General features: G+C 44.0%; 1 protein-coding gene and 1 non-coding gene across 3 annotated transcripts in view; both read left to right on the top strand.

The window, feature by feature from the left end:
* The window catches only part of LOC106743634, a 78,756-nt gene that overhangs the window by 28,546 nt on the left and 37,904 nt on the right, over window positions 1-12,306 (top strand). For both annotated transcript variants that reach the window (XM_014617661.1, XM_014617660.1), the window contains exons 2-5: window positions 748-969; window positions 5,513-5,638; window positions 10,371-10,643; window positions 11,640-12,008. In XM_014617661.1, the coding sequence (XP_014473147.1) occupies window positions 768-969; window positions 5,513-5,638; window positions 10,371-10,643; window positions 11,640-12,008 (970 nt within the window). In that variant the 5' untranslated portion in view covers window positions 748-767. The remainder of the gene's footprint in view (window positions 1-747; window positions 970-5,512; window positions 5,639-10,370; window positions 10,644-11,639; window positions 12,009-12,306) is intronic.
* On the top strand, window positions 3,307-3,379 carry Trnaf-gaa. Its single transcript has one exon. It is a non-coding gene; the product is annotated as a tRNA-Phe (tRNA).

The raw sequence follows: 12,306 nt of genomic DNA, 5'->3' as shown, positions 1-12,306 counted from the left end.
TTTTTTTTTCTTTTTTCGACTCGGCCACAGCTTAAAAGTACGAGTAATTTCTTGCTCGTACATCGCGTCGATACGCGGCAGTGTTACTTTCTACCGCGTATGCTAAACGAAGATTTATAGACATGGACGTCTGTGCTCGTATCTACGGGGTGTCTCGAAACCGCCGATCTTGACTGGAACGATCAACGTCATTCGGTCGAATTTGTAGCTGACTTTTCTCACCTGGAACATCGATGCAGCGACAGACGATTCCCCACCTATAAAGCCGGCTCCACACAATACGGCAAACGTTGGCAATCATATTTGTCACGTATGTTAGGCGAATGTACAACATACGTGACAATGTAACATAAGTAACATAATATAACATACGTGATCAATACAATTTCCGACGCTCGTCTACATTTGCGACATCGTGTGGCGCCGGCTTAACCCGAGCGAAAAAGAAAGAGCTTTTCCCGCTTTCCACCTTTGCGCTCCGCCGAAATTCCGTCGGATTTCGTCCCCCCGGAATTTCAATTCGGCTTTCAATCGCCATGATATTTAGCGTCGAATTTCGCGGCGAAATTTTCCCCGGGAACATTTCCCCGGGGGAAAGGAAAACCCCATCTCTCGCCTTCGTCGCCGGCGATGAGAAGAATCCGCGAGCGGGATGAGGATCACGTCCTCGCCGATTTGTACGCGGGATGCATGCCGCACCTGGAATTGAGATTAATGCCGTGTGTTTTTTTGATACTCTGATTGCAGCCTCGGGAGGGGGTGGTTCGATGTTGGTCCCTCCCGTGGCCCAAAGTGCGACCGGGGATCGTCCCGTGGGGGACACGGTGGCACGGGCCCAGCAGACGACCGGCCCTGCCGCTACGACGACCCTATGGCCTTTAGCACCTGCGCAGCCCAATCAGGTTCCCAATCAGCAGACCCAGGGCATACCATCCCTGGCCGCTACGCCTGCGCCCGCTCACAATCAAGGTTTGTATTGCGTTATATCAATCGTTATTATTATCTCGCCGGCGTAACGATCCGCGGAAGTCGGGCCTCGAGGATTCGAGAGCCTGAATATCCTTGCCGAATATGTCGAACGCCCGTTTCTTCTCTTCAGCTAATTCAGACGATGAGAGTAAGGGAGGAGCGAGGAAATTCGGGGGAAGAATTCATCCCGAGGTGTTTTCTTCCCTCTCTCTCTCTCTCTGCGCGCGCGACGTGCGAAACTACAAATAGAATTCTGTCCCGGATTCGCAGGCCGGTTATAGATTGCCTTTCGCGGTATCGTCGATCGAATTCGGGGACGATTTTTCGTGCAAACTAAAATTAAAACCAACCTCCGACAACACATAACTATCCGGCAACACGTCGGTAACGCGGAGGGGCCGCGATCGATCGAGACTTCTCAATCTAATTTCGAGAGAATCCTGATTTATCGGAGGTCCAATTCGTTTCTCTCAGAGTAATCGGGATACTTAACGCGTTCTCCACCACCAGTTTGTTTAGGAAACCGGCCGCCACACCCTGTATTTCTTTTTCATGTGATAGCGCGAAACAGATTTATAATAATGTAATAATAATAATATAATTGATCGAACGCTGGTTATTTAATATTATTATTTGTCGGTTATAAAAGAAATATGATCTGATTCCAGAAAATCATCTGATAAAGAAAATAATTTAACAATTTATTTAAAGTAATTAATTTATTTAAAAATTCTTCAAACAAAATGTTAATCAATCCAATACGGTTGAGTTTATTGTGGACTCTTTTTAAATGAAACGCATGTTAACAAAAAAATTCTTTCAATCGTAGTCAGTATACAATGTACCTTAGCATAAGAAGGACATTTAAATATCTCCTTTGTTTTTAATGATATGAAAAATGTTCAGAGCACAATTTCAATGGTTCCGAAGGAGAAAATTCTTTTTACGGTTATTTTTATTCGATTTGTCTAGAGTCTTCATATTTAGGCCCCCAAGATATTTAGATGTTCCCCTTATGCAGAGGCACCTTATATAATAATCGAACAATGGTTAAAGAGATCTCTTTACGCATAAATTCCCGCGTAGAAAATTTCTTGGGATCTAATTAGGATCTCAATTTCTGAGTAGAATTCTATTTCCCAGGGTAATTATTGATTCCGGTTAGAAGCGTAATGCTTTAAACATGCGATTCTAAATGTGAAACACAAACAGGTTCTATTTGATCACCCCAAAGTTTTCCCACAGATTTTCACCGGTTTTCCGTTTAAATCTTACTTATAAAAAAATAAGGTAAAAAATTGCATACACAGCTCCAATGATAATAGCCAGATATATACAAGCCAACACAATAACTTTATTCTTACCTAACCTAATCTTTAACATTTACTTAGATTTATCAGAAATTTCTCATCACGTAATGCATAATGTCTATAGATTTTTGCGTCATGTATGTAAAAATTATTATGTAAAGAAATAGTTGTAAGATTTCTTAAATTACTTCTTCTTTGTCACATGATTTTCAGTATATTCGACGATTTAGCGCAATCTTCTCGCAGAATGCTATCGCAACAATATTAAAGTTAAATTATGGAATAGACGAGATTTCAAATTAAATATGCACGTGTTTAATACTAGCGTTAATATTTACTTATTAGAACTTTGCAACTGATATCTCGTGTGTCGTAGGTGTAACCTTACCCAACTAGAACCCATCGTTATTATTTTGGGAAGTCGAACGGAATCAGATTCCAAGATATTTTCCGTGCAAGAAACAGAAATGTTTGGGATAAAGATGGGGTTTCCAATTGATATCGCGATATCGGATAACCTATCTTGGGACAACTTTGAGCGTTCTAATCGGAATTTATACTATCTATAAATGGGAAAGTCCGAGAAAATTTCTATCTCTCTATATTCTCCCGGGTTGAGCGGAGTCGCGGAGTTGATCTCGGGGAAAAACAACGGGCTCGTTGGATGTAAAACAGACTTGATTCGTGGACACGGGATGAAAAATTATCGCGCGACGTCCCGGTCTCTTGTGAGAGATCGATACGTCGCACACGTGTGACGCCGGTGTGGTGAACGTGTTAACGAATATTTCGTCAATTCGCCTCATCGGACGTCGCAAGCGTGTAACGCGCAGTCCGATGAAGTTTTCTTGTCGTGAAAAAGTCGCCTTTCGAACTCTTCACGGTAACGAGTTTTGCGGTACATCCGGTATATGTTATGTAATATTCACTATTGATCAGAGGTCGTTCACGCTTGACGTATAATGCGCTTATCACGCTTTATCAGTCCGCCAGCGGGAATCCGAGCTTCGCGAAACAGCTCTCGTGTGCCGAAATAGCTCAGTTGGGAGAGCGTTAGACTGAAGATCTAAATGTCCCCGGTTCAAACCCGGGTTTCGGCAAAGACTTTTCCTTTTTTTTTCTCATCCCCGGTACGTGCCGGTTTTTCGCGTTAATCCGGGTCACGTGACTTTGTCATATCGCGGCGTTTTATCGGTCTCAAGACAGCGCAAATGTTAGTTTCTCGTTCATCGAGCTATTCACGCTTGGTTTAGTATAATCGCGCTGTGATTGCGTCTCGTGGTGGTGCATTGTTGGTATTCTCTCGTCTATGTATGATATTATCATCCGCGTGAAACCGGACGGGTCACATTTCACTATTATGCCGGTGTTTTTCTTTTTCTTTTTTTCGCGGACTTACCGTGACTAAGCGCGAGCCGCTTATTTTGCAGATATAAGTCCACTTTAAATACATTGCGAATTACAATGAAGCGCGTGCGCACGGGTACACCGTGATGTATCGTTCTCGGTGAGCTTTTTCGAAGCTGAACCCCGCCGCTTTCGAAATACAAGCGTCTCGCGCGCGCGCGCGCGCGCGGCGTGATTCGGGCCATCTTTCTCCGCGCGAGCAAAGTCTATCCTTGATCCTCGAGTCAGTCAACTTATAAATAAATAGCGGTCCTATGAAAAATCGTTACGTTAACGTCGTTAGAAACTGCACGACTGTGGTATTTTTGAACGCCGCGGTTGTCACGCGAAAGAGAAAAAAAGCCGGAGCTGTTTCGTCATATTTTTGGTTTCGACGAGAAAATCTCAGGAGAGACCGGGGCTAGTTGACGTATCTATTATATTTTCTTTTATTTTCTTCTTTTCTAGCAGCATTTTGTGCCTATCTTTGGTGTAATTCGAAAGTACAATCCTTCGGCAACAGGAAAAATATACATTGAAAGGTTTAAAATTTATAGAAGAAATCAGTTTTATCTTGGAGGATGTCGGGAGTGTCAACTTGCCTCGTTAACGGGTTATATCGACTACATCGAGAAAAATAAAGTATGATTCATTAAATGTTGACGTTAGAAAGACGACAAGAAAAATGTAGTATGATTCATTAAATGTTGACATAATTTACCATAAACGTACGAAGTTAATTCAACTTTATTTCCTGTATTATGTACTTCAGGCTGTATTAAAACGATGACATATTTATTTCATTAATATTGCTATTATATAGCAGCAAAATTCATCTAATTTAGACCTGTTGATACATCATTTTATGTATTAAATAAATGGAAAAATGCACATCAAATATTTCTTCACACTAATATCTTTATGAAAAATAATATAAATAAATATAATAATAATACAGTACAAACAAGTATAATAACATTTATAACAAGTATAATAACATTTATACGTATATTATTAGAGCTGCATTCAAAATTACTATTCGTAATTTTATCACTTGTTTTAATTAGATAAATAGAAAGAAAAGGAAAGGGAAAAAAGTGTGAACATAATAAGAAATAAAATATCTGATTTGTCTTTTCTACGTTTAATTGAATACACCTTAAGAGATAATAAGTTTAACCGTTTACCGCGCGTGGTGCAGTCAGAATTATATTAGCGTAACGTAACCTGAAAGTAGGACAAGCCGTGCCGTTTCTTTCGTGCCAACCTATCCCAAAGTTAAGTTTTCCTCGGGTTATATACATAAAGTATGATATAAATATATATTGAGAAGTTTATTAAAATGTAATCAACGAAATATATGCTCTAGTTACGACAAGAACTAACGCAAGATTCTACGTTTATCAATAAAATAAATGAATTTACGAGGTGGTGAGATTTTACTTTCACTGTTAAACGTGCAATTCAATAGCGTTTTTTCACAACCGTTTGCACGTAATGAAATGCAACTACTTACGTCTCATGTGTCAAAGATGGTTTCGCATTCCCCGCTCGCTTGATTCTGCAATTTGCTCGAAAATGGCCGAAATATAAGCGATGTGTCGGCTCACCTCTGTAGCCAACTGGCTCCCCTTATCTCGCCGGCACGAATGTCAACGAATCGATACGGCGAGCTAACGAAAGGATCTCAATTTTAGATGTTTCGCTCCCGTGACAGAGGAGAATTCGCGCGCACTCGTGAGGTTTATCCGGTTAAGGGTTGCGTCGACGAAGTAATCTCACAGTGTGTCGTCAATTATTTTGGCGCATTCATTATTAACTCCTCGATGTCCTTAACGATGTTACAGGTGCGAATCGCTACGGACTGTACTCGTTATTCCCGGGGGGTGGTGGGGGCAGTTACGTCGCCGCCACCCCCGCCACCCCGGGCCCCCCAGCGTCAGCACGGGCTTATCACGCGACGACTCACAAGGGTAAGTTCGCAACGACTTCCTCCCCTTCGCTTTCTTCGGCTCACCGTTTGAGAACACTCGTGAACGCCGCGTTTCACCATTCGCTTTACATTCGCGCCGGCCGAGCAAGGCGCACGTATCGCTCTCTGCTATTGCGTTTCGTGCGCCGTCCGAAGCATTACTACGCTCGGAAAAATACGGGATTAAGCCGAGACCTCATCGGGTTAGATTCGACGGCGGGTTTCTCCCGCGCCGCCTCGGTTTTCCTCGAGCATCTTCGCGAGCCGGACGGGATTCGGCTCGGAATTTCAGGTTCACGTTAGAGCGAATTTCGTCGACCTTGAAGAACCAATGGAGAATCCCGAGATGTAACGTAGCACAGGCTATTGACTTACTTCGTTGCTGCGAACGGGCAGTATAGACTGTAATTTATTAAATTATTGTAATTTATTGTCGTTTCCTCCGTGTCAAGGTTCGATGAAACAGTTATTTTAGAATGTTTTAATACCCCATTATCTCAATATTCCATCTGAATTTAATCTTGATTCTCGATTTTGATAAGCAACGCATTAATTATGTGACTTACCTGATTGCAGATAGAGTATAAACTATAAGTAAATATTGAATAACCGATACGAAGGAATGAAAACGGCAAACATTTTTTTCATTGTTTGTTAGCGTTAAAAATCGTCACGGGATTTGGACACTTAGAAGGGTTGATGAGGAAGGAGCTGTGAGGGCAAAAATGGCAGCTATGCCAATAAGCGTACTAATCCTGACTTAAATTTAGATTCGATACTATATATAAATAACCTAAATAACATATCGTAAATATGATAATAACAATGTTGAGCAAAAGCGGAGAGAAGAATGCATTGGCAGATTCATGGTGGGACTTGCAGCACAAGGAGTATTATTAGATGCACAAATCAGCGCTCGATCGAGGCGTACATCAGATTCTAAAATCGATATTCATAATTAATAAATTAATTAAAGCTCTTGCTTGAGAGCATAATGAATTTCGAATTCATATTCATGGGCCGTTAATCAGCCCCGATGAATACTTTTATGTGAAATAAACATAAATAGACGAGCAGTGAGACAGAATGATTCACATTCACAAAAGCCAAGATTATTTATCAGGTTTATCCGATTATTTATCACTCCGGATACGCTCTCATGGCATTGATATTGGCACTGACGTTTCGCGTAGATATGATCGGAGAAGCTCGTGTGAATTAACGCGACGTGTGGACGAAAACCTCGACTAAATATCCCGAGAGCCGATGAAATATTTTAATCATCCGACAAGGATTGTGTAACTATAACGCAACACCACACATACACACACATATAGTTCGCGATATGTCGTTCGTCGGCACGAAATGACTCGGTCACGGGAGAAGTGCGAGACGCGTGAAAATCCCGAAACAATGGGCAAGAACGACAAAGTCACCCTCCTCTTTCCATTAATCGTCAACCGTCGTCATTCGCAATCAATGACGCACATGTAGTCTCGATGGCCGAGATATCTCAACAACATGCAATCAACGCTCTCAAAACACTCTTCGCAAATCCCATTTTAAATTTACCAACGTCGCTTATTTATTTTTGTTTAAAGGCTCGTCGCTCTCCCTTCCTCTCTCTCTCTCTCTCTTTCTCTCTCTCTGTTGTGCCGAATCCAAATTTAAATCTCCATTGATGCAGAATATTAAATTGCAGCATTAAATTCCAGTAGAATTGTTTAACCGTGGAACACACATCAACATTCCGCCGTAATTTATCATCCTCCCGTTTCGTACGACGCCGATTTACGTTTTAAGAATTGTACAATGTATTACAAAATCCACCGTGTCCCTTGCAGTAAGATAAAACTCTACCGACAGCTTATCCCCGCGCACTACTAAAAAATCACAATGAAATTGGTAATAATTTCTACGAGAAAAAGTTACACGTAATATTCTCTTCGCGTTGAACGTTGAGATAATCGGATATTGAGTAATTCTGAAAATATTTATGCGCTTCTTTGAGCCGTAACGTGAGAAAGGTAGGCAATCGGAGCAACCACTTGTGGCATCAACGAAATAACAATAGCCCGCATAGCGTTAAACCCCGAGATTCCCCATTGGTCCTTCAAGTGCGACGAAATTTGCGGAGTTAACGCGGAACCGAAATTTCGGTCGACTCACTCGGATAATTGAAACCTCGGTGGCGAATGGAGATTCGATTTTCGACAAGACTTCGATGAGGAAGAGGCGGAGGAGGAATCGACCCTCCGACGTGTCCCCGTGTTCCTCCTCTTTCTTCTTTTTTTCTCCGTTCTTTCCTTCTCGAATCCTCGCTCTCCCACCACTACTACTATCGCCGCCGCCGCCTCCCCCTCCTACCCCTCCTCACGGAGCCGCGTTTTGGGTTACACCTCGGACAATGAGGTTGTTAGGGACGGAGGTGAGACGAGCGGTGCGCGACTGGACACACGCGGGAATTCTATTTGGGCGCGCGCGTTTTTCTTCAACTCCGCCGGAGTCCTCCGAGTCCGCCGCTTTAATTGCATAATTGCTCCATTGTGGATCGGCCGGGAGGGGAGGGGGGATCGCGCGGACGTGAAAGGGTTCGCGACGTAAAAAAGCCATAGAGGATGTCCGCTAATTGGTAGCGAGCCGGGAAATGCGCACGATCTTCGACGAGAGCGTCGCGACGCACGCACGCCCGATCGCCAAACCTTCGATCTCTCGCGATCTCTAATTGCCAACGTTATCTTTTTTCATGCCTCGTTGCACGTGCCGCAGAACGTACAGGTGAGTGTAAATCGGCGAGTCGATCGAGCATGAGCGCGATAAGGGAGGCTCCTCCGTGATTCACGTCGGATATCGCCGTGAGAACACGCGGAATTTTAAGGAGATCTGTTTGGAGGAAAAGGTTTCTTTGGATTTGGAACGTGTCTGTTTGGCCCGGGTTTGCTTAATATAAAACGACGTGATCTCTAAATCTCAAATATTGTTTTGTTGTCGAATGAAAATATTGTTGTTTCATTAGAATAAACCGCACATCGATGGGAGAGACAATATTATTTAGAGGGAATAATATTTCGCTTTCAATGAAAAAAAAAATGTATTTCATTATGCATCGAATATATCGTTTCAATGAAATAAAAAAAGTTCTTCAATATTTTACCAACATGACGTTATTTCTCTCAAATAATTTATCACTTGTGACAAAGATTGTAATTTTTCAATGAAAATACAAAAGAAATGTGTTGTTTGGCGTGAAGGTATTTATTGTTTGAGAAGCCAAACGACCCTGTTTGTTGAGTCAAATATTCGTTTGTTTGCTCCGCTCGAAAAGACAAATTTGCTTTAATTAAATACATTTTATCAAATCCAAAGAAATCTTTATCTCCGCGTATATTCGCTTCGAGACTTTCCTACAGAAGAAGTTACTTTTGATTTTCGCTCGTCCCGAATGCGACAACTTCGACAACGCTTAAGGAAAAAAATGCATGCGTTAAAGGAACGCTGTAGTAACGCGTAAATTCGCGCGTGTTGCAGATACCGGCGGGATATTTTTCACACACATTAATTTGCATAGGCAGATACGTATCCACATTTAGATAAAATCAATAGTCCTAGCGGTGGCGCAGCGCTACCGAAGATATATTGCGCGACCGCGCTCGCTGAGAGAGAGACGCGTTCTCTCTCTTTCTTTCTTTCTGTCTCTGGCCGGCGAGAATGTGCGTTTTCCTTGCGAAACGCATTCCGTGAACATCAGTCGCAACCTGCGGCATTCGGTTCTTCAGCGAAGCGGTATACCGCGAAAAAAAGATACTCGGGAGCGGCTCGTGCGGTAATAAAACACGGCCAGAAAGAGAGAGTGAGAGGTGTTTTATTGTTTTCAGGGCATGTTCTCGAAAAACTTTATAGTTTAAAAGTTAATATTGATAGTAACACAATTTTAAGCGATGCACAACAGAATAAACAAATGAAAGAATATATAAATTAAAATATGTAAAATATATTTATATGAAAGAAAGTGTGCGAAAAATCCCTAAGGTTAATTATGCGCTTACATTTTATGCACATATGGGAGTGCAAAACAATTCGTAACATGCGCGAACTGAAAGAAAAATGAATACAGAGCAAAGAGAAGGAAACAAGATGAAAAGAAATGAATGGCAAAGCAAAGAGAACCAAGTATAGAAAAATGAATACTTAAGACTTCAAGCTAAACTGAAATGTTGTATAGCAGGTGTCACGCAGAGTTAGCTGCAGAAATGTGGAAGCTAAGAGACAATAACGTCTAATAGTCTAATAGTTGTAGTATTCTCGATTGACATCTCTGTCATTTCTGTCCGAGGAGAAAGAGAGAGAAAGAGGGGGGAGACCGTCGATGGTTCGTCGAGAATCAGAGACGCGAAATATAGTCCCGTCTCGTTACGGGAACCCGAGCTCGAGCGGGGCCGGATATCTCCGAGCTATCTAATCGCGCTCGACTTTTTCCGAAACTGCAATACTCCGGTCGCGTCGCGGAAATGCCGCGTAGAAGGCGCGCTCGCTACGGAAGGAGTGACGTTGCGTCGAGGGTCAAGCATTCCGGAGTCGAGTCGATGAGTTATATCGAGCAGACCGGCGGAGTATTCCACTCGATATTCGTCCGTCGCGCTATACCGTTGCACGGTATTTCCCACTTTACGGAACGGACGTTCGTCCGTGAACGTCCGCGGAAGGGCGGGTCGATTAATCGGCGGATTCTCCAGTTTCAGAGAGCGTGTTTTCCGCGGCGGTGGGGGTGGGGGTGGGTGGCTACACCTGGGGCGCTCCCACGCCGCCGCCGGGATCGCCCTACAGCCCGGTGCCCGTGACGCAGCTGGAGCTGTTGGCGAAAAATTTGGCGAACCTGGCACCCGCGGGTCAGCAGGCCCTGAGTCTGCAGGGTGTCGGCGTGAACGTGGGTAGCCTGCATCACGCGCAGCACACGCAGCACACCCAGCACACCCTCAACCTCACCGGGCTCCACCATCTGCATCATGGTGAGTTTCTCCCTCCGTCTATCAATCCATCTATCTATCAATCTCTTTCTTTCTTTCTATTGAGAGAGAGAGAGAGAGAGAGCTATTTCTCGTTACGCAGAGAAAGAAAATTAGTCGTAAAAATAGATATTTTCATATACGGAGTGTTGGAAAGAAAAGCGTTCAGAACTCATGCGGTAGATAGTGCACCCTATACATTGAGTAAAAAGAGTCTTAGTAAACAGAGATCGAGAATTTAATTGTTACTGAGATATAAACAATTTTGCATATTGGGATCACGACTGACCTATTGATTTCCACGTGTCGCATGCGACGTGAGAAGGGAGAATAATCTCTCCAAATCTTCGCCTCGATATTTACAGAAGGTGTTCCATGTGTCCTCCTTCCATTTTCATGCACGCTTGGCATCCTCTTCTTACAGAGTCTCGAACTCCCTCGAAGATGTATATTAATGACAACCGCAATGATTGCCGGTGAGATCTTTCTCAAGTATGCGTGGAAATTGAATAAGGAGAGATTCAGAACGCGGTTTGCAAATACCGAGGATAAATCTTGACGTCGCATGCGACACATAGAGGCCAATAAGTCAGCAATGATACTAATCTATCAAAATTATTTATATCTCAGAAACGATTGACTTCTCGACCGTATATTTATTAAGACTTTCTTACTCAGTATGACGTGTAGTATCTACCATACGAACGCCGGATGCTTTTTCTCAGCACGCCCTTATAAGCAAGAATATCACAATTTTCTCAGGGGGATTTTAATCTTGATTTGATTGAATTTGCATCGACGCAAGTATTACTTGCGCTCAATTCAAGACTAAAAACCTTCCAAGAATATCGCAATATTCTCGCTTATGCATGAGAAGTCGTTGATTCGAGGCTACATATCTCTTCTGCGAATTCCCCCGCGAATCCCGACGAACGCGAACGCGGGACACACGCGGCCGGATTCTGGCCTGACGTTTACGTGTCTGTTTCATTTGGCAAGGTGGCCTCCACCAAAACGCCTTCTCGCCCCAGCTGTCCCTAGTGACCGGCAGCGCGCCGACGCTCACCATCAACAGCTTCTCGTCGCCGAACTCGACCAACGGGGTCGCGCCGACTACCGGCGTTCTCCTGCAGGAGTACCAGTCGCCGACGGGGACGACGGGATGTACCGTCACCGTGAACGGCCCTTCCGGCCTCACCAGCAGCACCACGAGCAGCAGCATGGTGATGCACGGCGGCGGCCAAGTCGGCGGTCAGGCCGTTCAGGCCGCCACGAAGAAGCGGGAGGCTTTCCTTCCCAGTCAAGGCCAACCGGTGAAGCTGGAGAACAAATCGACGAGGACGTCGTGTCTTTGCAGGAACAGCAACGGTACGACGTCCGTTTCCTCCGCATCGGCGCGGGTCTGACGAAGCGAACGCTCGCGAACGACACGCTCTGTGCTTTCGACAACGGCCCTATAGAGGTCGCGCTGGGACGAGTCTCGATTTTCGGATTTTCACCCGGACTTTCCGAGAGACCCTTCGAGTTGTCCCGAGAGCCCTTACCCTCGGATCGACCGTTTTTTCCGGCCTCTCAGATAACTAGCTAGCGGATTTTCGGAATCATCCGACGCACCCCCGGAGTTCTCACCTTGTGGAATAACTCCGCTTTCCACTCAGGGAGGGTG

This window comes from Dinoponera quadriceps, unplaced genomic scaffold, assembly GCF_001313825.1.
Source record: "Dinoponera quadriceps isolate SergipeBrazil2010 unplaced genomic scaffold, ASM131382v1 scaffold1115, whole genome shotgun sequence".
Lineage (NCBI taxonomy): Eukaryota > Metazoa > Arthropoda > Insecta > Hymenoptera > Formicidae > Dinoponera > Dinoponera quadriceps.
Note: the sequence above shows the minus strand (reverse complement) of the source record. Positions and strands in the feature narration are given on the sequence as shown.